The 26620-nt window shown below is 37.5% G+C and overlaps 2 protein-coding genes across 3 annotated transcripts; both read left to right on the top strand.

Moving 5' to 3' along the window:
- Positions 1-3360: 3360 nt before the first annotated feature.
- LOC138180700 (uncharacterized) lies at positions 3361-9222 on the top strand. Of its 2 annotated transcripts, XM_069114780.1 has the most exons (9): positions 3361-3551; positions 3985-4047; positions 4116-4181; positions 4263-4304; positions 4752-4823; positions 4909-5036; positions 6204-6394; positions 7067-7290; positions 7437-9222. In XM_069114780.1, the coding sequence occupies exons 2-8, from the start codon at positions 3997-3999 to the stop codon at positions 7264-7266; spliced, it is 750 nt and encodes a 249-aa protein (XP_068970881.1). In that variant the 5' UTR covers positions 3361-3551; positions 3985-3996; the 3' UTR covers positions 7267-7290; positions 7437-9222. The 2 variants fall into 2 exon arrangements, with proteins under 2 accessions (XP_068970881.1, XP_068970882.1); XM_069114781.1 differs by lacking the exon at positions 7437-9222 and having other exon boundaries at positions 3363-3551; positions 7067-7359.
- Positions 9223-9311: 89 nt separating this feature from the next.
- geko (olfaction protein geko) lies at positions 9312-22328 on the top strand. The gene is made up of 4 exons (XM_069114791.1): positions 9312-9443; positions 11943-12305; positions 13633-13765; positions 21752-22328. Exons 2-4 carry the CDS (start codon positions 12089-12091, stop codon positions 21921-21923), a joined length of 522 nt encoding a protein of 173 aa, XP_068970892.1. The 5' UTR covers positions 9312-9443; positions 11943-12088; the 3' UTR covers positions 21924-22328.
- The last annotated feature ends 4292 nt before the right edge of the window (positions 22329-26620 follow it).

The raw sequence follows: 26620 nt of genomic DNA, 5'->3' as shown, positions 1-26620 counted from the left end.
GACTGCATAATTAACGTTATTACTCACAATCTCTTTTATTCTATATTTTTCCTTCGTTTCTTTTAGTAACATTCTAGCGTTTTTTTTTTTTTTTTTTCGAACGCGGATACTGGTGGATTGTTCGACGAAGAATCGATATCGTAGCGACGCTTCTTGTTTGCGAAACAATGCGAGACAGATCGCGCGAGCGAACTGTCGCGGCGTACTGAATTTTTTACCACGCTTTGTTCGATGTCGCGTTCCCTGCTAAATTATAGTTTTGTTTGGGCTGTTTCGTTGGCGCGAAACGGTGATCCTTGACCGAGACGGTTCACAGGGCGACGTTTGAATGAGGATTCGCGACACAAATCGAAATTCGTTAGCCACGTTCGCACAACAGGTTCACACGTCCGTATGCCATGTTCGCACGTTTGCAGGCAACGTTCTCGTGTTCCACAGTGTGTTATCTGAATGAGAATTCAGGACAAAGGTAAACAAATTCATACAATGTGCAGTTTTCCTGAAACTTGATACCTTCTCGATATCATCTCCGTATGATGTATAATGAACGAGTGAGCTAATTTTCAAGTGATTAGATCGTGATGGAGAAACGATTTTTACTAATCCTCCATCGATTTTTGGGATTAGGTTATTTAAATAATTATAATTACGCGTGTGAAATTATAATTGACATTTATATTATTTACAGGCTGACGATATCATCGAATAATAAGATCAAAATCGAACAATGATTATTCCGATTTTTGTTCACTTCATGTCACGCTGTGCGATTGTGAGATTTAATTGCGCGCGTTAATTCCGTGCACGCGGTCTTTTTAATTCGATTAATGGACCTCGTTTAAATTTCAGAATTTGATTAAAGTTATTCGAAAGCATTAAATAACGAATAAGATTATTTGAAATATTTCGAAACATTCGAAAATGTTTTGAAACATTCGATTAGCTCAATTCTTATGATTTCTTTGGAAGAATTGTAGGTAAATATTAGGTGATACTGTTACTTTGCAATGTCATATCATATAATATTGAAATATTATACATAATGTTTATTTAAAAGTCCTCTACAAGTCTACAAAACTGAAATTTAAATTTCACACAACCTTCGTTGGTTTAAATATCGAATCTATGATCGATACCGCGAATACAACTTCTTCGTTGAAAGTCAAAGGGTTAAAATGAAATTTCTGCCATATAGCAACGTAGATAATTACTCTTCTTCCATTCTTCGCTTTGTACCGTTATAGTATTAATTAGCTTCGAAGCAAGCATTTTAATTGTTTCCGTTTAAACATCTCCATCATAGTGCTTTACATTAACAAGCAGATATCGTGTTCTACATTAAACAAACGTTAAACCAATTAAAACGCAAGCCCACACGTTATAAATCAATAAACGTGTTCATAATTTTCATTCACCGTGCTTGCGCTCTTCATTATCGATATTACACTCACACGTTCTTGCAAAACGCGTTTCGATTCTTCTTTCACCCGTCGACCACCCCGTATCACGATACAGACGTTGTAAAATTAGCGATATTAAGCGGATCGTTCGAATAAATTCTCGTTGCTGACGCATTAAAATTATCGTATTTCGGCGATTCTTTCATCGGACGGTGGAAAATTACACGCAAACACGGGAAAAGCATTTGTATTATTAATGCAGAATTCGACGATAATTTCGAGGCCGCGGTTTCGAGATCGAATCTCGTGAAATTGCGAAGGCTGACTCGCTAAAAGCACTTGGACGCCACGAACCAATTAGCATCTTCGTAAATTACCGGCGAATTACTTTACGAGCTGATTGTGATAAAATCGCTGGAACACGTCTCATTTCGAGTCGACTCGCTTAACGAATGATAACAAGGAATTACGCGACCAAGCTTAACTATCTCTATTAAACATGTACATGTACGTTCTCAAATCGAATATCTAATTATTTACTAATTAGGAAATAAAATCATGTACACGCGAAAGTCTTGCACTTCCTTTCCTCTTTCTATTTTTTTCTATTTCTTTCTATTTCTTCCTGTTCTCTGTTTTCCCCTCATTAATTTCCTTCGACAGCTGCCGCTGTCAGAGCTTATTATCGGCGGCATTGTCAACATGGCTGGTGCATCATTATATCACGAATCGACCAAGCGATAACGCGACGATTGCGAAATTAAGTCAGCCATTGAAGCTGCCGTGAACAGGGTTTAATAATACGCGATTATCGGTGGATCACTCCTTTGGCCAACGGGTACAAGTAAATTATGTCCCCTGTTAATTAATGACACCCCCAATAATGTGTTATTAGTTTCTTTATGGAATTTGGTTTAATCGACACCTTAATTGAAATTTAGTCCTTTATGGCGTTCGTTGGGTGTAAAATTTCACTTTAATTATACATTTAATGCTTTTGCTCGAGCGTATGTTCGTTGAGATTTTCTTTTCGAATTTAATATTACGTTGTTGTTTGGACGATGGTAATTATCGTAAACGATCGATACCGTTCTTTGTGGCTAGATCTAATTGAATTTGAATCTTGATAGCGATATAAAAATTATAAAAAAATAGCGTGACTCACCGGTGGTTCACGTTATCGCATAAAATGAAGCTGTTGCGAACCACCAGTGAGTCACGCCACACGTTGGTCGCGCTAGTTTATGCTGTGAAACGAGCGTTAAGACAGGATAACTCGTTTTGAAATAACATACGTCGCACGTGCGAATTAATTAACATTATTATTCTAATGCTTCGTTCTTGAATTAGTAGGTAAGTTGGTAATCACGAGATTTAAACAGAGCGTAATTTTGTTCCTTCAATAACAGCAATGCCAGGTGAATGCCTTTTCGATTTCAAGCAATCTATCAAATGTTATTTCCAATTTTAATAAAGAGAACGTAATTCTTTGAAAAAGAACAAGAATATAAAATACCATACAATATCTTTTCATTCTTTGAACGTTTGCTTTCGAAGCTATATCAGAATTTATTTTTAGATACCATAAATCAAACGCTCAAAAGATATAAAGCAACAGGAGAAGATAGAACAAGATAGAACGCTTACGAATAGAAAATACTTTCTTTGCTTTTTAAACTTCGCTTTATTATTTTCAAATGTCATAAATATTCGATTACTCGACAGTCGATTATTCAATCGTTACTCGATTCAGAACGTACGTGATGTAACATCTGGCAGATTTTCGTCTCTCGTTTATCGAAGAGACGCGTCTCGTGTCGAGTATTTCTCTATCGACGATATTTTCCATCCTTCGTGAGGAATTTTCGAAATCCTTAGCAATCCTGTCTAATGGATTACATTCGCGGGGATGTTCTTACAAAAGCAGAGCTACTTCTCCCGGCTGGCAAAGTCCTACCCGATTCTAAAGCTCGTTGATGTATACGATCGTCAAGTAAAGACCGTGAAAATCACGAGACATCGCGTGATTTCTACTGACTTCCGTTTCTTATTGCGCCACAGTCGTTCATACGGGTGTACGTGTTGGACAACGTCTACGTTTGCATTCTGGTGCACATACTTTTTTACGTTGCTCTGTGGTACGCCACTACGGTAAGTACAACTGTAAATTTTGCACAGAAAATTTAAGACAAATTTTGTCAACATTTGGAGGTAATCCAAAATTACCATACAATAAATTTTCCGCTGTCGCTCTTGTAATTTCTCTTCCATAAAGCTTGAACAATTCTAATCGAACATTATAATCGTTAAAATTTATCACTCGAAACCAATCTTTTTCGAAAACTAATAATCTATCGATAATTTTAATCGAATCGCCAATAATCTAAAACAATTAATTACAGTGATTGATGCGACTGCGATGATTTTTTTTAACGCTTTTATTAGCTTCGAATAGATTTGTGTCCACATTCCTAGACTTCTTATTTAGTAATTTAGTATTATGCTAATTATAGAAATCTAAAATTTCAATTACATTATTAATTAATTAATAAATTAGGAAGCTTCATTTGTTTCTTAACTGCAGGTGATAAGAAAAATGGAGAAGGCGAATAAGGAGATGCTAAAAATTATGGAGGAGAACAGAACGGTGCGTCGACTGATCGATAATAATAGAAATTCAATCGTATCGATTTCTCGTTTAAACGATTGTTGCAGAGACTGGAAGACGTAGTGGCGTTGAAAGACAAGAAAACGGAATACGACGAGGCGGTGGTTAAAGTGGTTAGTGTCTAGAAGAAACTTTCAGTTCTTTCAAAAATCACAATAAACAATGACTAAGCGAATCTCATTAAACACTTTCAGAAAGAAGCGCAGAGATTAACATCGCAGGAACTGGAAGACGAGGTAACTAAAAGTTCAACCGTCTTGTTAATCTTATAAATATGGCTAAAGATTTTCATCTTTTTATTCTACTTTATTTATAATTTTACCTATAACAACTTAATTCTATAATAAGTATAAACATAGGTGCATGTGAACGAAATATTTTCAGTTACAAAGAAAGGGGTAGCTTCCACTGTGATTTCTAGAAAAAGTAACTTACAACCTTCGAATTTTTATTCTTCGATCTCGTTCTCGCTTCGATACACAAAAATCTGACGATTTTAAAAAGAATTACAACGTAACATACTATCTTAAAGCTTCCGAAACTTTTTAACTACAAAAAAAAAAATGAAATTAATTGCAAAATAATGTCAAAGACGAAGCAACGATAGAATTAAGTTTGCAAAACTCCTAGCCCCATAAGATTCATTTACTTTATCAAATCTCAACAAAATTATTATAATTCAGATGCAACGTCTAAGCACGGAGCTGATCAACGCAGAGGACAAGCTACTGGAACTGGAGAAAGTGGTGAAGAAAGTATCGAAAAAATATCTCTTCTATATGAAACATAACATTGAAATTCCTTCTATAGCGAAATTCTTCGATTGTCATTAATTCGTAGTTGATTTCCAGTACATATCCAGCGGAGAATCGTGCAAGAGTTCTGCGGGCGACGTCGCTGACCGAGAAAACGAACGCGCGGGACCGTGTTTTGGCGAAGGACGAACAGTCTCGCTCGAGAATCTCAAGGTACGTTTCAATTAAACTGTGTGCACCGATTTTCCCTACGTGACGGTGTTCTGTAATTGTCAAGAAAATGAAGACGGGGAGGGCGGTTTACCTCTTACTACCGGTTACGTCAGTCGTTGTAACAGCTTGGGCCAGCGTTCGGAAACCGCCAGCAAAACGGAGACGAACAGATTGTTCAGGAATTCTGTTAGGGAACTCGCGACCACCGGGACGCGACGTGTAAAGTTATTTCGGTGTCTGGCGAACGAAATTGGGGAAAACCATAGGACTCTCGGTTAGTTAAGACGCATTCAACGGAATAGTCGAGGCTTTCGAACCCCGTGGAAGAGTTAATGCTGACGCCGATAGGATTGTCGTCGTATTATTGTTAGGATTATTGTGTGTCTTGATTACGTAATTTATCGATAGATCGCTTGGATAATGGACTGCGGTAATCCTTTATCCATAATAATTAGTTTGTGGATGTTTATACAAATTTGCGGTACTAGGAATACGATCGAAGAGATTGAATGTAAATAGATGTTTACTTCATCCCTTAAATGTTACGAGTATTCTGCTTTGTATGTTTTGCATGCCTTTGCTAATTTTCATAGTGGAAGCATAGCGTTTACTCTGACATTATCTTGTTATAAAAAATATTTTCCGTTCCTCTTCCATTATTTTATTATTCTATTTATATTACTTCGATAGGTTAGATTAGATATAATAAGAACTAGAGAAATTAGGTTCAACGATCGAAGAAATGTATTATTGTCGTATTGGGTATAGATATTTTACAATTGCAAATAGTTGGAGGCCATTCGAAACCGACAGGCGAGAATTAAATAAATATACACAAAAATGCTAATTAGAAATAGTATTTGTTTGAATTTTGAACAACTTGGTAAAATTATTTGCATGTTTTTTACTTTAAAGAAATTTCGTTGTATTCTATGTAAATTAATTTTCTTCTTTAATAATCGTCTCTAAGTTCTATAAAAAGAGTATGCTCTCCAGAGAGAATATCAGAAAAGAAACCTCTGTATCTATTTTTACATTTCTCGTAAATGGATGAACACCTGCAATCTATTTGGTAATAATTATAGCATCTAAGAGGTTCGTTATTGATCGAATATCGAATTAACATCAATGAAAATTAATAGAAATATGTTGTACATTGTGTTGAAGATACTCGAACCGTCATTTCCACCGCCGCAGCCACCGGAACCTCCACCTAGGAAGTATGGGATCTTTGTCTCTCGACCTCCTGGCCAACGTCGTCCGCCTCCCGCGGCTTCAGCTGCGACTGCACCCCCAAAAATCGGACACAAGTAACTACGGATCCGTGGAAGCTTCCGAGGAATCCGGGATTTATCACCGTAAGCGCTATTTTACCCATTCTGTAACCTTTTTTTTTTTTATATAGAATTCATATTTCTCGTTAAATAAAAACGTTTCTAAATATTGCAATTAACGTTACAAAGGAAACTTAAGAGAACTTAGTCTTAAGTTATGTCCGTGGTAATATTTGATTTTTATATTACGTCCACGAAATATTAGGTTGTCCCAAAAATTTCTTTCATTTCATAAGTGGAATAATAGATGCACAACATTTTTTATTTTATATTATTTTATGGATTTATGTATGATCGATTTTGCAGTAGTAGAATAAAATGAATCAAACGTAATCCAATAAAATAATATAAAACAAAAAATGTTGTGCATCTACCACTTCCTTGTAAAACGAAAGGAACTTTTGGGACAACCTAATATTTCGTAATTTGTCGTCAAATTAGATAATTATTGTCATAAACGACAGCTAGTTTACCCGAGTTACTAATTTCAATAAAAAGGAGAGAATAAAATATCACCGATTTACTTTCTCTTTTCTATTTTATAAATTACTGACAGAAATTATGAGATTCTGTACACGAACGTGAATCATAGAAATTTGCATACATGCTTAGCAAGTTGCATACGTTGTTTTAGACACGACTTTTCGAATATCTTTTCATGTCGAATGTGACTTTTATGATACTTGATGATTTCAGACCCTGATAAATTCATGTGGAGTGCTGGAGATCGTCGACGAGACGATAGACGAAGAAGGCGATCAGGAAAATTCGCTAATAGTGGCATTTCGACGCGTTTTAGTGTGAAACAATTGCACGACGAGTCTCTGAAGAACGTGACACCTTTTACCAGATCGTTGTTGGGTCTCGTTACAATTTTCACGCAGAAAACATATTAAATATACTGCATACAAATAGACTATGTAATATATTTCTTAAATATATCAATTACAAGTGCTTGCAATAAATTGAATAATATATAGGAAATATTACACACTTTCTACTTTATATTTATCTCCTTTATACGTAATTATATTACATGTATAAAATATTGCTTGCCCTTTTCTAGGGAAATTGACTTGTTGGGATTAAGCATCTCTGATATCATGAACATTAACTCCGGATACAGAAAAACTGCATATCCGAATAACGAGACTTTCTCATTTATAACACTTACCGCTAACAACAAACCGAACGAATATAAGTACGTAATATATTCGCGAGCATTAGCTAACATAAACATCTTACCACGACAACAGCTCAATGCTTATTCAACGAAATTGCAGATTTCTGCCAAGTCATTCAACTATTCATCAGCATACATTGGATGTTTACTTCGTGCATATCGTTAATAGTAATTGGCAAAATTAATTACCACGTTTACGTCGAATACTAGTGTCGAGGAGAAACAATATTCGTATTACACGATCATACATTGTAGATTATTAGACTTTTTCTCACGCGACTATAGCAATTACGAAATACGCTGACGTCTTTACAGACGTGTGTCAGAGTGCAACGCGTATACGATGACTCTGTGGGAAAGTGAAATTAAAAATAGAATCAAGTTTCAACGCATATTGCGTAGAAAAATGGCAATTAAAGCAAAATCAATTAATCGAACTTAAACGAATTTATGAAAATTTATTATTGTGAAAATATACGAAGCAAAGCAAACGTATCTATATGGACTTTGAAGATAGTACGTGACTGATCTTTTGTCTGATCTGGACGCGCACGTATCATTGCCCTTGGGCAAACTGGTTTACTCGAAGAAAAATTCTTTTTGTTCTACGTACGCAGGATATATCGTGGAACTGGAAAATACATTTATTCAGGATTGTGAGAGCAAACATCGTATTACATGTGTAGAACTGTTGTTGAAAAATAATTTCTCCGTGTAAATATTTATTTCGTTGTGTGTCGAGATATTGAAGAATGAAAACAACATTTTGATATTGTTAATGTTGACAAAACAATAACATATTTGATACTTGTATTTAACAAAATATTATTTGTTACTAACGAAGAAAACTGAAATTATTAAGTGATATAAATAAAACTGTTTCAAAGAAAATTCCATGTTCTACTTTTCCAGTATCTTATATCGTAAAAAGAAATTAGAGTGAATAGTTTTTGATTTAAAAAGAACACTGTTTCTAACAATTTCCATACTTAACGTTTCCATTAAAAATGTAATATTCTATATCTTAACAATTAAAACTGGAGATTACTAGAAATACCGCATCCAGAGGAAAAGAAATAACACGGAATTAATAAATTAATTAATAAATTCATACTAAGTGGAAAGTCGATTAAATACGAATCTGTACTTGTTTTATCCGATAAGATATAGAACTCGTGCGCTATCAGAACAAAGTGAAAAATGGTTGTTAAGTGTTCGCACCGGTTCTCGCCAGACAAACTGGCGAATAAACGAACCACGGCACGAGATCGGCCGATCCGATCGCTGCGAGTTGCGGCCGAGTGTCCAACTTTCACTGACAACTCGTTAGGTCCGTAGGCCGTGGTTTCGAATCATTCACAGTCATTCCGCGACGTCGGTAGACCGCGGCAGCGTCGCTGAATTCCTCCAATCGGAACGCATTCGTCATCTAATACACACATAACTTTTTGTACTTGACCTATCAAATTCTATTATTTAATCAAAACACTATAATTTCCCGTAAGTTTGTGCCCGTGTCGAGTATAGCATTAATTAGAGTTTAGAAAGCTTTGTTACCGCTCGTGTTCGTGCCAGTGATTTCACTTTTAACGGAGCAGTGTTAGAGTGCATTCCGCGGACTACAAACCAGTTTTGCACCGATTCAATTTTAAGCCAAGAAAAAGAAGAACACGGAAGAATCCGATTCAGAGGAATATTGGAAAAATTTGACTTGTGTGGTTCAGTTTTAAGTATAGTGTTCCATCGTTCGGGATTGCGTTGGCATTGCGACACACGGGATCGAAGAAAGTGGAAGTGAACAGAGAGCGAAAGTTCTGCTATAACATCTTCCACGTTGAAAGTTGACGATCCGTGACCACTGGCTCAGCACATCGTCGATGCTTCTCACGAGTACGTATTGTTTCGCTATATGTGTATTTACATGCTCTCAAAAATCGGGTTAAGGCGTTGTAACACGACTATTGCATAACTTGAACGCTCTCCTTTCAAATTCTTACGGAGACCTTAATACGTCTAATTTTGTCGACAAGTAATTATTAAATATTGATCAATATTGTTTAACATTTTTCTGTTTAATTATTACTAGAAATACAAATTATTTCAGGCAATAATTGTACAAGAATTTCTTTCACCTACTGGAATAACCTTATGTCCATAAGGAAAACACTAAAACTAAGTGGGCTATACTAACAGACTAATACCGATTCCAATCGATATTAAATATTTTCTAACAATGCTGATACTATCCTATTTAATTATTATTAAAGAAAATATAAAGATATCCAAAGTAACAACTGTACAAAAATTCCTATTATCAATTCAGAATTCTAACTGATTATAGCGTTTAATTGAACTCGTATGTTCTAAGAATTATCGATCAATAATCGTCAGAAATAAATTCTTAACTACCATTGCATTACTACATTACAGTACGATAAACACGTTCGTAAAGAAGCAAAGCAAAAATTGAAAGCTGCAGATATACGAGCACTATGTAACTTGCACACCAGGCGGCATTACGAAAGATTACGGTAGCTACAAAAAGTATTTGCACATACCCTTCTTTCCCAATAAAACGTTTTTCCATAAAGACCCCTAGCCCCTATACATGTTGAAACATGTCGCGATGCATGATACATGTTACAATATATGCGTATCAGAAGCAACTTGTATCGATGTAGGAATCAGAATCACGTTTTAACTGGACCGATCGGGACGCAGGTTTTTTCTACCTGTAACGCGTATCATCGGTTAGTTTACAGTAGGCTGCCATCATTGTATTTTGTTTCCTAGTCCTTGAAAGACCTGTTTTCATCTGGTATCGAAAAACAAAGTTATCGATAGGCAAATAATTTCTATGATCGCTCGGTTCGTTCGTGTTTACTTCTCTTAATAACGTGGAATTTGAAAACCTGTTTCTCTTGATTAACCATCACTTTGTTCGTTTCTTTTTAATCTTTAATTCTTTATTTTTTGCAGTCAATATTGCCCTCTGTTATTGACAATTAATATTTGGAGAATAATCAGACATCGTAGCACGCATGTTTCGACATTGGTGTCGCATCACAAACTAAGGAGAATCGGTAATCTGGTAGACTGGAACTGGTGCAGATTTCATGAAACGCAGCTGTCGACGCATGCATAGCAACGTGTTTCAACGTGTACAGGAGGTTTTACATTTCATTCTCAAGGTATCAAATGTTTATCGTGATACGAAAGTATCACTAAACGATGCGAAACTTAATATACTTGGACCTAATTAAATAATTGCTACAATAAATAACGATCGTTTCCAACGATACCAACGATAAATTCGAGACAATAATTGTTGCTGCCTTAGCGATCGGAGTGCCTCTGTCTAGCGCCGAGTGTTTGCATCACAACATTCGAAGCCATTGCGTCTGTTTTTATATTATCCTCGAGCAGTCGACTATTGTTCTTCGAATTTCGAAGATTCTACAATAGCAGCGCTATCTTCGGCAACGTTTGGCGGCTCGACGGCTTAGCAACAGCTCACCGAACTGTCAAGGCTGTCAACGACCACCGATGACTGTTTTCCGTTTCATCGTCGTCGTTGACATGTCACGTTTCATTGTCGAAAATGCTGTTTGATCGCGGTTTCGATCGCTGCTTGCACAAAAATCTAAAATTCTCCAATGAGACGGAGAGCACGTATACGGCATAAATCGGCGAGTTGCGCTCGGCCTACGCACTTGTGCGATCTCGCTTTGTAATTTACAGATCTTACCATCACGTGTGATATTCACCGTGCTCGACGTTAATCCGTTCTAATTTCTCTCTAATTGTTCGCGCCCGTACAAAGTTTAGAAGTACAGCCTCGATTTATTTACTCCGTTGCCTACATTAAATATTAAGATTGTTTCGTCAACCTAGTTTTGAGTTATAGTAAACTCTCGTAACTTGATATATTTCTCCTAGTCGTACGAAAATATTATTAAATCATACGAAATTTAGTACATTTAGACCCGATTAATTAGTACGTAAATGCTACGATAAATACACTTGTTTCCAACGGCTCCAACGTTAAGTTCGAAGCAATAATTGTTTTTGCCCTAATAATCCCCTGATAGTTGTAATGAACTCTTGTTTGGATAATCTCTTCGTCTCGCGTCCGTGATTATTTATTATCGGCTTGATCTTTCGTTCTAATTTATTCCGACGCAGCGTAGACGCCTCCGACGTTACGTTCCAAACAACAATAGTACGCAATAATATTTTTTGTAGCCACTGTAATTCCAAGACGATGTCAATTTATCGGGGACTCTTGTCCTCGCCTTAATTCTAATACGAAGATTAGTATCGGTAATATAACCCTCTTTGCCTTTTAATCTTTCTAAGACCTTGCGTCTTAATCGACGGCTATATTAGGTGTACCAGAGCGAGGACTAAAGTTCAAACAGCAAATCCAGTGGCGCGGCGTGTTCTTCCGATCCGGTCCTTGAATCGGTAGAGGCCGCAGTGAATCGAGGATCGTCGATCGGTGCGGACGTGACGTTACAAGGACGCCAGTCGGCATGGCTATGGACACCAGCACTGTGCGTCTCGTGATATTCCTCGGGATGTTCCTCATGTTCGCCGGTGACTACAGCTACGTGATCTTCACGATTTTCGGTCGATCGTCTCGGCAAAATATCACTGAACCGGTTAAAAGTCTGGAGGATCCTGCAAGCAAGGTTCCTGGAGACAGGGTAGCCTTGACGACGGTGAAGAAGGATAACGAGAAAGAAAACGGTAAGGAATAATTTACACGCGCACGAGGAACTAAGAAATCTCGACTATCGACGCGCTAACGAATGTTCGTAATGTAATTGTAATTTCCGGAAATGTTATGCTAATGTACTTGTGCATTGTAACGAGTCGTCGGATTTTTTATCGTAGTACCGTGTGCGGTTTCGTTCCGGGATGTTAAAGGAAGTGTTAATTCCGTTTGATTTATTCGTATGGAAGCTATTGATTTAGTTTGAGCTCGATCGAGTTCCATGTGGATGGAGAGCTTCGATTTGTAATGCGTTGAGCTGTAGATAGTTAGAAGTAAAGTATTATTTTCCTTTCTCGATGACAGTTGATATTCGTTTTGTTAAAGGTATTTGCACAGTCTTAGTAATTACAGAAACAACAAATTTGACACAAAATTTATACGATTCGTTATTCAAGGTGGGGACAACAATGATTCACGTTGTGTGTTCATTAAATTCGTTGAATAAATCGTGTTCCATAATAGTCATCAAATTGGAGAAATTCTTACTGTGAGCGAGACAGCATAATGTACCCATATTGGACCCTTTTATCCATCAAATTGGATTTCAAACAATTTGAGAGAAAAATTCATCGTATTAATGTAAGAGAAATTCCTTAATCCTCATTCCAGAAATTTAGTACATTTTTTACCTGAAGTTTTACCTCAAGCGATTATCTTTTTACGTTCTGATCGTTAATTGTTTGGCGTTACTTGTGTAGGTTTAATCGATAGTATGCAGCATGCAGAATATATTATATTTTTCGTTAGTCGTGTACAAGTCAACTATCCGAATTAATACAATTTCTTAAAAATCTTTATTAATCGCCACAAATTTACAAAATACAATTTGCAGGCCTTTATTTTTATATATTGTTGTCAAGTATTATCCACTTAGTATATTTTCACCAGGTTTCTTACGCAATCTTTGAATAAAATAGGATCAATTGTCGCAACCGTGACAATCGACCATCGAAACATTCCACGGCCCAGCTGTCCGATTTAATTAATATTTCTCGCTTTAACGACCCGATAGTTCGTATTAATCACAAGACTATACAACTTGTAGCCAGGAAACGATAAACAGATCGAAATAAACGTTGAAGATAAACAGGTTGGAGAGCGAAAGAGTAAGAATTGTTTACTTAGATTATCTACCTAAAAGGTAAAAACATTCGTAGCTTGATTTCCAAGCCGAGATACATTAAACATACTATTCTGCGGTATAAACTAATTTGCATAAACATTAAATGTTCATTAATTCGTTAATGGTGGGATATTTAGAAAAGTTTATGCATCTTATATATATATATTACTTTACAGCGATCTCGCGACGCGCGAAGATGATGACGACGATCAAGACGGCTTGCTTGCCCAAGCTTATATGCGAACTGACCTCGTCCGTCCATCAGGATCAACTGAGTGAGATGGAACGGTCATTGCTAAACTTAATCAGGTAAACGACGAGTTGTTTGTTTCTCTTAAGTAGATAAGTCCAAGGACACAAAAAAAAAAAAATTAATACGTAGCTCGATTTAAATTTCCTTATAAATTAATGATCGAATTATTTAACAATTTTGGTCATTGATTTTACCCAAATATGCGTTCAATGTTAAAAATTCTTTCGTCGAATTTTTAGCACTAGAACTAGCGATGATTAAAATATAAAATTGAACTAACAGCTTTCTCTATAAATTTCTATACGACGCTATCAATCGGTCATTTTTACTATTTTCATAGTCCTGCTGTCTAAGCACCCATATGAAGTTATCTACAAATTAGTATTCCATAAAAATTCCATCGCCTACTGCACTGAACCGCCCAGAAACATTAAGAAACCGAGCAGTAACTTTTCTTTTCAATTAAAAAATCATCCGCATAGCGATTCATCAATATTCCAAGTCCTCCGTGGAAATACATTTTCGATGGCCGCTATGTAAGAAGTAGTCCGAAACGTTCCGCTTTTAGGCGGGTGAAAGAAACGAAATAGATCATGACGAAGAAACAGCGATTACACATTAAGAACGTTTACGAGCCGTTCGACAGAGTTGATTGACGTTCGAAACCTCCGGGATGATGGGGCAGTTTCGCGCTGGAACTTTTACGACACCTCATAGGACGCTCGTAGCTCGTCCACTTTCATCATCGACTCGTTCCAGTTCACCACTTTCACTTTCCACTTTCGATCACCATCGACGGTAATGCGAATTCGCTGGATCATGAGATTCTCGATAGGCCAGCAACCATAATAAGAGCCACCAATGTCACGTTGTGAAATTTATATTACATCCTGGACTCAGTTGGACTATTGTCCTCGTTCTGTTTACGAGCTATCAATGTGTCGATATCGTTCAATGGTACCTTGTAGCTCAAGCTAATTGCTTCCTAATTTCGTCTAGATAAATCGTATTCTATCGTGGATTGTGTGTAGAAACGTTGGTCTTGTTCTTTTTACTGGCTGCCAATGTCTCTCGAGATTTGTTTTACGGTATGTTCAACATCAAGCTGAGATATTGGATGACGAAGTTTCTCAATTTTTATAGAAAGATCGTATTCTATCGTAGCTTGCGTCGAAACATTGTTCTTACGAGTTATCGATATCTCGATAGTATCTTCTAAATCAAGCCACGTATTCGATAACGTCAATTTTTATACAAAAATTCGTAAAACGCTGGATCAAGAAAAACGATTGCTTCGTTGCAAAATCGTTAGAACAATTTGCGCACGTTACGAATCATTGATTCAACAACCTGACTACGCAATAGCGAACTGATAATTGAACAATAAACATAGCCATACAAACTCGCACAATGTTACAATCTCGCGCCACCTAGAAACCTTATTAAATCAGCCATACTTTATACGTAAATCGAGTACAGCGTTCATAAACAACAATATGCAGCCTCTGGACTCCACTCCCCCCTGTCGGAGAATTAAACGTCAGCTCGTCGGATTACCTTCCAATCTGCAGATTACACCGATGGAGCAGTGTACGCGCCGAATGCTCTCTTCGATCGTGGGAATATCGATCAGCGCGGTCGAAGCTTGATCCTGGTGCGCGAAACAACAAGCCGAGCGCACAGGCCAAACAAACGTCAGTTCGATATCTCGCTAAACAGATGCAGTCGAACAGTCAGGCTCGATATCGTTGCTCGCGAGGATGCAGCGTGTCATCGAAAATTGGATGGCGAGCTGAGCGGGCCGCGCGTTGCGCAATTTTCAATGAACGAGCGTTCGACGTTGAACGATCGCGCACGGACGTTACGAAGCACGTCGCGACGCTGGTTCGCCGCGTTGAAATTGGATGACGGCCGCAGTATCTCGCAATATTCGTTTACGATCGAGAAGCGAAACGCAGCCACGCGCCGTCACCATCGGGGGTCATTTTGCTCGCTGATTAAAAGCAAAGTTATGTTAAACCGGCCAAATATCGACCGCGACGATGCGCGGTCGGCTCGCGTTGTTTCGATCCCGCTGCGAATCTCCGCGTTTCAACGCGATTCGCGGCGGATTTCACGTTTTTGTTTTCTCCTCTTCTCTTCTTTTGTGCGCGTATGTGTTTTTGCGAGACGTAGGTATTGATTGAAAGAGAAATTGTCACGCGGGATTTTTCGGACTGGAAACTGCGAATGAGCAGGAATTTTTTGTTCCACTGCGGGACACGTGGAATTCGAAATCAAGAGAGAAATATCTAGTTTTCTCTTCCATAGATTCCTGCCATGTAGATACGTGTTTTAAACTCGAGTAATTTGTAGCTTTAATTGAATTTTATGAGCTGGTAACCCGAACTGACAGAGCAGAAATTTTATTTCCTAATACGATGTGACGGTGCAATTTTCAATCATGCGAACAATTTCTATACTCTTCGTCGCCACCTCTCAACTAGGTGGTGATCAGTTAAATCGAAAACTCGGCGAACCTTCAACGATATGAACCCTCAAGGTGGAGGTAGATTAAGGAGTTCTAATTCGTTTGTCATTTTTGTATGTTTATTTGAAGAGATTTGTAGTGTGTGTCGAGGTGTGTTGTATGAACGTAAGAGCCTACTTTCCTCTAAGTATGAAATCTGTGTCGTGAGGCACGTAACTGTTCACGTAAGTGATGAACGAGCGAGTGATGAAAGAGTTATGAACGTAAGAGAGTATGAAACGTAAGTATGTACGAGACCTGTCTTATTCTCGAAGCACGTGTTGCTTGCATTCCAAGTGTCTGTCTAGGGGCTACGTTTTCGTCAACGTTTTCTACCACGTACAAATCTATATCTTTGCAATCATGTGACTGTTAAACTGTCGTGGTCGCCTTGCAAGTGGTGCGTCCACTGCGTATCTGGTTGAGAGTACGTAGCACAACGTCCCGTTAGCGACATCATCCGGTGACCTATTGTCGAGTTCTAATCCGGGATCGAAGTTTATCGCACGTCATCTGTTGTTGTGCGGACCTGACGAGCGCTTAAAAATGCTAACCGTGTCGTGGACGTGATTCGAATTGCAAAGTTTATAATCTGCAATGTAGGAAATTCCAACTTCTCAGAAATAGCAGATGTACTGTCCGTATCGTAAAGTTGGGATAATCTCGTATCCTCGATATTCCTTTTCCAAATTTCATACCAAATTCATCGTTCGTAAATAGAAGTTGGCGAATGATAAATGTAAAAAATAAAATTTCGGTCGAATATTTACACAAGATAGAATGGAGATGCAGCGAAAGAGAACAGGGAAGAATGTACGGAGATCTGGTATTTAGCTGCAACACGTTACTATTTCCGGTCATTGAAGAGCCAGCGGTTTTTCTGCGAGCAAAAGGTCGAAGTACAACGTGAAAGTTCCTCTGCTCTTATGTAAGCCGCCTCGAAAAGAGAACGACCATGTGCTTCTACGTTGACGGAGGCTATAGCGATCCGTCACTTTCCTTTTCACGAGTTATTCAATCTTCCGACTTTCTACGGCGCCTGAAGCGTGTTTCATTCGAACATCACTTGTCCCTGAATCTTATTTCGCATCATTTAGTCCCTACAAGCAGCGGTAATCGGTGGAATCTATATGATATCATTTCGTAATTGATTGCAGAGACGTCTCTCTTTTTTCGTTTTCTTGTTCTTGTTTTCCGGAGATTGAAAACAGAGAAATAGAATGGTAGCTCGGCTTTAAAGGTTAATTCGCGGTCGTTGCTCGGCTACGATGCTTCCGTTCATCTCGCGAAATTACATACAGCTCTTTACTTCTCCACGCGGAAATTAAATTTCGTTTCGACCGTGTCGAGCTTAATTGACAGAAATTAAGCTCCGAACCTTCCGTGCTGTTTCTTCCGTTAGAGTAATTAATTAAATAATTAAATAATTGATATCTAGTAAGAATAGCTTTTGGTAATAAATCGATAAAATTCTGTCAGATTTACGTGACAGATATTATTGAAACATCGACGTACATGTCTCTCATAATTCATATATTTTTTAATACTCTAATTTAATCATGAAAATCCGTGTAAATAAAATTGAAATAATTGAGAAACGTAACTTCGTGTAATTTAATATTCGTTTCAAACAGATTCATAGCTGCCACTGAGTAGTTTTGGTTTCCAAAACTACGTCAGAAAATCACCAAATATACAAAATATGCGAAGAATACAATGCTTAATCTGATATCTCAGCTTTGATACGGTCGAAAATAGATTTGTGCACTAAAATCGACAATCTACAAAATCCAAGTTATGGTCACATTTGACAATACACGTGATAAATCAAAACAGTCGTAGTAAATGCAAAGGCTGATCTTCGATCATTGCCCCCGAATTTTCCACTCGTTCCCCAACGAAGCATCAAATTAAAATACACGCAAACGAACAGGAAAAGGAAATAAAAAGAACGCGGGAAAAGTCGAAAGTTAAACAACCAACAAGGAATGATGTCACGGTGGATCGTGATGGTTAACGTCCCGGAAGGATTCGTGCTTTATATTTACTTTTATGCGTGCGTAAACGCCGTTCCCATAGCGAGGCCGATTTTTATGGAACCGCTCCGGGTTAAACCGATCAAGATGGAAAAGCTAAGAAGCCGTTTTGCGTTTGCTCGTTATGCTCGCCTCGAGGCTGCGATCGTAAACGGGCAAACAGGGAGATTTCCCTTTTGCGGCCGCGAGACATCTTCCTCAGGAGCCATGCGTGACGAAACTGTTTCTTACGACGATCAGCCCCCTTCTTCCGACTTCCCGGAGGATGGAACGTGAGTTCCCATATTTTCGTTGACAGGATATGGCGCACGCCTTTCTTCATCGGCAGTTGCGGTCGCGGATATTATGGATCGTTGTGTCTTCTTTGGGTTTCATATATTTGATATGAAAAAAGGTTAACGTGTAAAAATGACTCTTCGCGATAAACGCGTTTAAAGTTCTACAAATTGTCTATTTTCATTGTTAATACAGTGGCCATAAGTGGTATTTGCGCACTATTGTATTTATTATAGCGTCTATGCACTGGTTGATCAAGTCCGAGTATATTGAGATTTCCATATCATTTGATAGTACTTTCGTAGGACTACGAGATTTGACTAGGAAAATGGAACTCAATAAAACAAATACTTCATTGAAAAATGAGAATATGTACTTGTAAACACTTGGTAGTTATTGCGCATGATTCTAATTGTGAGTTGTGAAGCGAATAATTATTCTACGAGATTGGGCTTGCTCTCATTGCAAAGACTTTTGTCTATAAAAATCACGAAGAAGTCGAAATCGATTTTTTTTATTCTGAACTTCTTTTTACCACAACATGTCGCGTATCAACATGTGATAAACGCATTTAAAGTTTTACAAATTGTCTATTTTCATTGTTAATACAGTGGCCATAAGTGGTATTTGCGCACTATTGTATTCATTATAGCGTCTATGCACTGGTTGATCAAGTCCGAGTATATTGAGATTTCCATATCATTTGATAGTACTTTCGTATGACTACGAGATTTGACTAGGAAAATGGAACTCAATAAAACAAATACTTCATTGAGAAATAAGAATATGTACTTGTAAACACTTGGTAGTTATTGCGCATGATTCTAATTGTGAGTTATGAAGCGAATAATTATTCTACGAGATTGGGGTTGCTCTCATTGCAAAGACTTTTGTCTATAAAAATCACGAAGAAGTCGAAATCGATTATTTGCATCTGAACTTCCTTTTACCAGAACATGTCGCGTATCAACGCGTGATGTATTATATTTGTGAGCTATATAGGAGTTTTTAAAATCGAGAACGATTGGAAGATGTTGGAGTCATCTAATAAATTTTTTCACGTATTTCGATTTAATTTGTTAGTTAAAGATCCATTTGTCAGCTATGTTGTGATTTTTAAAACCTAGCAATGATTGGATAACGCATTGATCATGTAATGATTCTACGCGTTTCGCTATTTAATAGAAGTTCCTTCGCGTGTGCTCTTTATTTAAATCTCTTTCTGATATACGTTTTAATTGTGTTATAATTACTAAAATTATCGCGATAATTCAATTTGCAAATTTATTTATTTTTATGAATTAATTTATTTTATGAAACGCGATGGTTTCAGCGGGGATTTTAAGCAAAGTGAGAGATAAAGAGAGATGTTTCTGTTTCTACAAATAAGATACCAACGAGGATTAGAAACCATGGAAACGTTTCTTTCACAACCTTTATTTACAGATTCTATGCTGATATGCGCGTTAATTATAATTCTCTTGGATCACGCAACTAGATAGTAAAAGTTTCAAAAAAGATACACGAATAAAACACGTTTTTATAAAGAATCAGGAATATCTGCGTTGAAATCTTTGAATATTAAAAAGGATTCGTCGAAATTCTAATAATAACGGTGTAATTAATATTACATGAGATTATATTATTGATCTTCTTATATTGATTATATTATATGAGAGAAGAATCTAAATGAAGCATCCTTATAAAGAAACGAGGTGGAAAGTATCGAATTTTTTGAACACTAAAGCAGAATTACCACCAAAATTCCAATAATAACGACACAGTTAACGTTACAAGATATCAGAAAATAATCCGAATAAATAATATACGCACAGAAAATTGTATTAAATAGTAAAATCTACTGGAATCGAAAGTTGGAAACGGAAGTACGTCGCGTGGCGAGCGTCGACCGGAGGTTCCCAATTTTCCCACATTTCTTCTTACTTGGTGCACAGGACGGAACCAGAGAAAGGCTGGTTCGTGCAATTTGCAGTCGGTTTCATCGAGCGTAACGATTCTGGTGCACGTATTTACAGACAGCAGTCGATATCGAAAGTAAAAGGCAACTCGCCTTGTGCCTGTTCTTATGCGGCTTGTTCTCAACCAGTTTATCATGGTCAAACGTTGCGAAAGTGGAGTCGATTTCGTGCGTGCCAGTGCCGTCGACGCCCGTCGATTATTCTTTCGATCGTTTCGAAACGAGTTTCCGCGACATAATCCTTGCGAAACGTGTTCGTAAATATGACACCTGTTTCGTCTTATTCGCGTAAATCTATTCGCTTTCACAAGGAGGAAAAGTAAGAGATTTTTACCAACCGTCGAATATTGCTAAATTAATTTCTTGTAACGACGTTACATATTTCATATTTACAGAGATGAAAATTCACGATAACTTGGTATAAATATATATAAAAATAATGTTAGCATTTGTTATAAAAAATAAGTGTAGCACAGAGCTATTAGCTTTTAAATAACAGTTGAGTTGTCAAACTTATCTAAATAACAAGTGATAGTTTGCTTTTTTCTATAACTATTATGAATAGCTGGTAATTCTTGGCAAAATTGATGTTTACTTTTATTGAGATCAAAATACGTTTACGTATGCTTTAGTTTATTTACATCGTGCCACCTTAATTGTAATTATTTGCAACCAAGTTAAGCTAGCTATATTCGCTTAGAAACTGGAAAATGTTGAATAATCGTTGAGTGGTATTCTATATGATAAAGAAACCAGCTAGTGCATAAATTAATGTTTGGTATTAGCAAGTTCATTGAAAACTATTAAACTACTACAAACTATCAATCTATCGACAAATAATATACAACAATTTATTAAAGCTATAAGCTGTCCTAAGACTTCGAGTAAAAATTTATGTATAGTACATTTATCGTATTATTTAAAAAATTTGTAATTCTAAAGCTAGGATCATTTTAATAAAATACGTTTGAAAACCATGCGTTTACATAGGAACAGCTACTGCAAGTTATCAAAGTTTCAACGTTACCGCAGTTTTCCGGAACTCGTTGAGCAGCGGACGCTTTGCTAAGGCACTTTAATTTGCAAGAATTAAAGTTCACTTTTCAACTATAGAACAGTGATAAATATTTAGCTAAATATTTACATTAATTAACGTTACGTTAGCGGGGCAACATTTTGATACTTGCTCCGCCCTGGCGAAAGAGGAAGTACAAACGATGAATATTTCATGGAAACTTTTCAGGGACACGAGCTTGAACACGATGGCGGAAGTGCCCTCGAGGTACCACTTCGCGGCGCATATGGGTCAACTGATATCCGGCGTGGAAGGTCAAGGATGTCATAATTTCTACCCTACCTGCCCTCTGCCTGGCTCCAGCGTTCTCAACATGATGAAGAAGATTCGACTGCGTTGACGCTACGAAATCACGTGGACAAGCAATGAAAAAATACGACAACACGATCTGCGATATCGCAGATGATTTTTCTCGTAAGGTCGTTACGAACAGAATCTCGACTTTTTAAAAATTGTGGATAATTTCTGTTTCACTTCAAATGATGTTTCTTACGAGTAAGATATTATCGTAAAAAGACGGAAAGAAAGAAAACCTTTTTGGTGTGCTTCTTAATACAAGTTAAAATTAGATAGTAATTACGAAGATAGTTAAGAAACTTATGTCTAGATTAAGTGTACTTAAGGAGTAATTTCTATTATGATCATACTCGACTCTAATGAGTACTCATTAGATTAGAAAAATAGAGTTTAGTCGATGTAAGATTACTATAAACTACGTTTAAGTGTATGGAATAGTATTTCATCCCAGAAAATACGCGATAATTATTTATTTTTCGTCGTCGAGCGATCTTTGATTGCACACCTCTGCGTAAAATGTATTACGAAACCACTTGTTTTATAGTATCGAAAATAAAAAAACTCTTTTGAACGTACGAAAATCATTCGCAAACCCCTTACGCTTCTTGAAAACTCTACGTCTCAAACATTTCTATCTTTCTATTTATTTCTTATTTTTGTATTCTAATCAAAGTACCAGACTTCCGAAATTGAAAAATTCCAAAAACGAGATATATAAGATTACAGAATGTCCATATGCGTAAACATACAAAATATCAAAAAGTAAAACATTCGCTATAGTATTTGTGAGCGAAATATTGGAAGATGAAGCAAACCTGGATTTAGATTTTATTTCTTCATTCTCTTCGTAAAGATATTTTCCATGAACGTCTTACGAATTATCCAAAATCCGCTCTATTTTCCTATCCTTCGACTTAAACGTTTCATTCTTTCGCATGATTCTTCTTCGCAGTCGCGTTGCATAGTATTTCGAGCGCGCCTTTGTTAGGTTGCCGGCAATTACGGGACATTTTCGGTGTTTTCGACCGTAATAGCAGTTTCCACGGCGAATCATCGTCGCTCGAACTGATTTGAACGAGCGCCTGGTCCTTATTTACCATCGGTGTATGTATAATATTCAGTGAGCGTATAAAACGTTCACAAAGACGTTCAGGCCAGGTAATGTCTCTTTCACTGGAACTCGCTCCTTGTAATTATTTCTCGTGCGCGCCGCTATGACAGAAAAGCTGGCTCTAATTTGTGGTACAGCTATTTATCTTTCCCGTTGCTCGTTATCGTTTCGCGTTTAACCCGTCTGTGATGCTTTTCCACGAAATTAAATGAAATCGGCACCTAAGCATTCGATCGTCGTTGCTTGCAGCGATTATTCATGTGATGCTCTTTTATACATTTTTTCTTTTTCTGTAGTAATTAACAATTGTTCTTTTTATTACTGCGCGATTGATTTCAGTTTGCGTTTAATATACGTCTTTGTATTTTCACATTTTATATTTTATAGACGCCAAAAACGGCACTTTATTGGTAAAACTTTCGAATTTCGTGGACCTTACCGAAAAATTTTATATATTTACATACGTAATTCGGAAACTTCTTCGAACCCCTTGAATACATCGACTGAGAGTTGTAATTTACCACATAACTCGACGTTTGAGCAAAATTCGTTAAAATTGGTGAAATGTGGTCCGAGAGTTTGATTTTTTTTCTGTTTGACAAACGAAATATAAATTTGACGCGTGATTGGTGTGTCTCCGTTTGGGAAATTTCATTGCCAGCATGAATAAAAAATTTTTACCGAAAAAGTGATCGAGCTTTGTCAAACAATAGTGGATTTAAACGTGATATCGTTTTTATTATGGGCAGTGACGAGGTCCCTATTCCCAACAGCACTCTTAATCCGCTGAAATTAAATTTATATCCAATTACTGTCTACATTAATTGCGACCAATTTAAAACGAACGTGATTAGTCTTTAATTATTTATCACTATTAATCGTCGTTTAAACGCAAAATGCATTCACTTTTGCAAACAATATGTTAGTAAATCGTCAACCAACAGATACAAAAATAATCTGAATTTTCAATTATAAATATTTTATGCTATATTTTCTATTATTTTGATATTCTGTGCTACATTTTCCCAAAAGACTTAACATTCTTCTATCATGAAATTATTTCTCCTTATACTTGCTACCATTCCCTTAAGGACGCCTTCCGTTTCCTTTAAAAAAGGGAAAGCAAATCTTACGACGGTGATCTCGCGTGAAAACAATCCGTACAATTTACAGCGGCGTCTGTAGCGGCGAAAAGTTATTGTAATAATCTCCGGCGCCTTTATCGGCTTAAGCACTATGCCAAGCGTGCTTTCTCCGCAACGATAGCGAAGAGGATCGTGCCAAAAACGATGTCGTGCAGTTACGATCCGCGGTATTCTCGCAAAAATGATCGCAGGCGTTTCGTTTATCGCGCCAACTTGCAAGAAAACAGGAGGAATATCTGGAAAAAGAAGGACCCCCCATTGTTTCGTTCGAAACAGCGTCGCCGCGTTACCAGACGTCTCGTCACGTTCGGATGAAAATGAGATTGAAAGTCGTCGTTGATATCACGAAGTTTCGCCGAATAATCGAAAGAATTTTCAAGTGTAGAATAAAATTTGTTTGATAGAAAAATTGATACAAACGACGTTATTAGTAATTGGCACTTTTTAAGGTAAATTTGACGTTCATAATAAATGAAATGTATACGACAATGAATTAGGATTTTGAAGGCATTCAACAACGGCGAATATGAACTGGCATGTTTATGACATGGTTGTTTGTTAACGTTAATTAAGTTTCCAAGCTGGGACAATGAGAGTCCTGCTGTTCTGTAAAATTGGAAGCTTAAGGCAGTTGCGGATTCCGAGTCTTGCGACCTTACGAGCTCGAGTCTGTTAAAACACGTGGCTGCCAAACGTAGGAAAATCGGTGGATGTCCAACTGCGCAGGAGGACATTTCGCGTTAAGAAATTTGGGAGCTTCTTAGATAAATAGAATTATTGTCTTTCTTTCTCCGTACATTGCATCGAATTATTATATACATGCAAATTTTCAAATTATTCCGAACTGAAATAAAAATGAAATAAATAAGAAAGTTAATGGCTAGAACTAAAATTCATATTTAAAAATGAATAACCTTAATTGTCATTTTCTATCGTTCGTTTGAAAATGCAGATATCACCGATATTACAAAGGAGAAAATTAATCTGCAGGTAGGAAATCGACCGTAAGAGATCGCTGGTTTCTATGTAGCAAGGTAAAAGTGCATCACACACATTCGGATCGACGTGAACGAGAGTACGTAAGAAAACCTCGTTCATTGAGCAACGATTCGAATAGATTCGCGCGTAATCGTTCTCCGTGCCACGCAAGAAATCAATTATATTCTTACGGAGTAGTTGCTGCGTGATCGCACTTAAGTAGTTGCTGACACCATTTCTATGTACTATTACGAGATATCGCTTAAAAAACACCACTATCTAGTAAACACTTTCTCAATCGCTAAATTTATTCTATCTGGAATGTTCAACCTCTCGAAAACGTCCAATAGAAGTTGCATATTAACACTTTACAGGAAACTTCTCTTTCTTTCCCAATCCAAAAAACATTGTTCGCGTCATGTAACTTCCAACTATTTTATATTATTCGATAAAACTTCAACGTCGTACAAATGTCTCGAATCTAAAGAAACTTTACTCACAGAACCTCCCTTGAATCCAGAGAACATTTTCTATCTACATTTCACGTGTCATGCAATTTCCACGAGCAACTTCGATTTTCACGCTTCCGTCCTTTTTCGATTCGAAGAAACTCTACAGATTTTACAGAAATCTGCCTGGAAATTTAAAGACCAGCCTTCACGCACATGTCACATCTTACGCGAGTTGCACAATTAATAAAACTTCGATGTTTACACTTCGAAAGATCTTTCCGCGTTTTACAAATCCGACTGAACTCCGCGAACACATTTCACAAACTGTTCGTTCGTTCAAAAGTCAGTGCTCGATTTCTACGTTTTCTGCTCGGTCCATTGATCACCCCCGGAACTGGATGTCCGCCGCAAGCGTTAACCCCATCGCGACCAAACTTTCGATTTACTTGGACATTCGACGTTCGAAAGGAACTTTCTACGCGGAAAGCACTGCCAATCGTTGGTGCTGAAGCATACAGGGCTACGAAACCGTGACGATGACCTTGCGGAGGACGCGACTCGACACGGAAGAAAATTAGGACGACGCCACGCACCGGTCTTGGTGGCGCACTAAATGTCGCAATCGGTCGGACGCCGTTCGTTTGAACGCGACGACGAGGAAGGGGCCGAACACTTTCTCTCGACGATCGACTCGAACCAGCGGCAGCAGGCCTACGGTCGCCCGGAGGAACACTCGACCACGAGTTTTTACCAAAGGAACAGCTAGTCTAACGTCACGTTTTCTACCGGTGATCCTCTACATCGCAACTGTCACGTAGAACAGGTCGGCGGAATCAATCGATATCGGTTCGGTGTTATCTTCCAACGAAACACGTGAATAATCGTACAAGGAATAAGAACCAAGTGGATGCGATGGAATGCGATGGATTTGTGAATGAAGTTTGAGACTGTTGGTGGAATGTGTTGCGATTGATAGAGGTTTTGGGTGTTTCTGAAGTTTCGGCTTTCCAAGTGGAACGTATTCGGATTGATTGAGATTTCGAACGTTTTCTCT

The sequence above is a fragment of the Bombus flavifrons genome, chromosome 6 (assembly GCF_040668555.2).
Source record: "Bombus flavifrons isolate JBK064 chromosome 6, iyBomFlav1_principal, whole genome shotgun sequence".
Classification (NCBI taxonomy): Eukaryota; Metazoa; Arthropoda; class Insecta; order Hymenoptera; family Apidae; genus Bombus; species Bombus flavifrons.
Note: the sequence above shows the minus strand (reverse complement) of the source record. Positions and strands in the feature narration are given on the sequence as shown.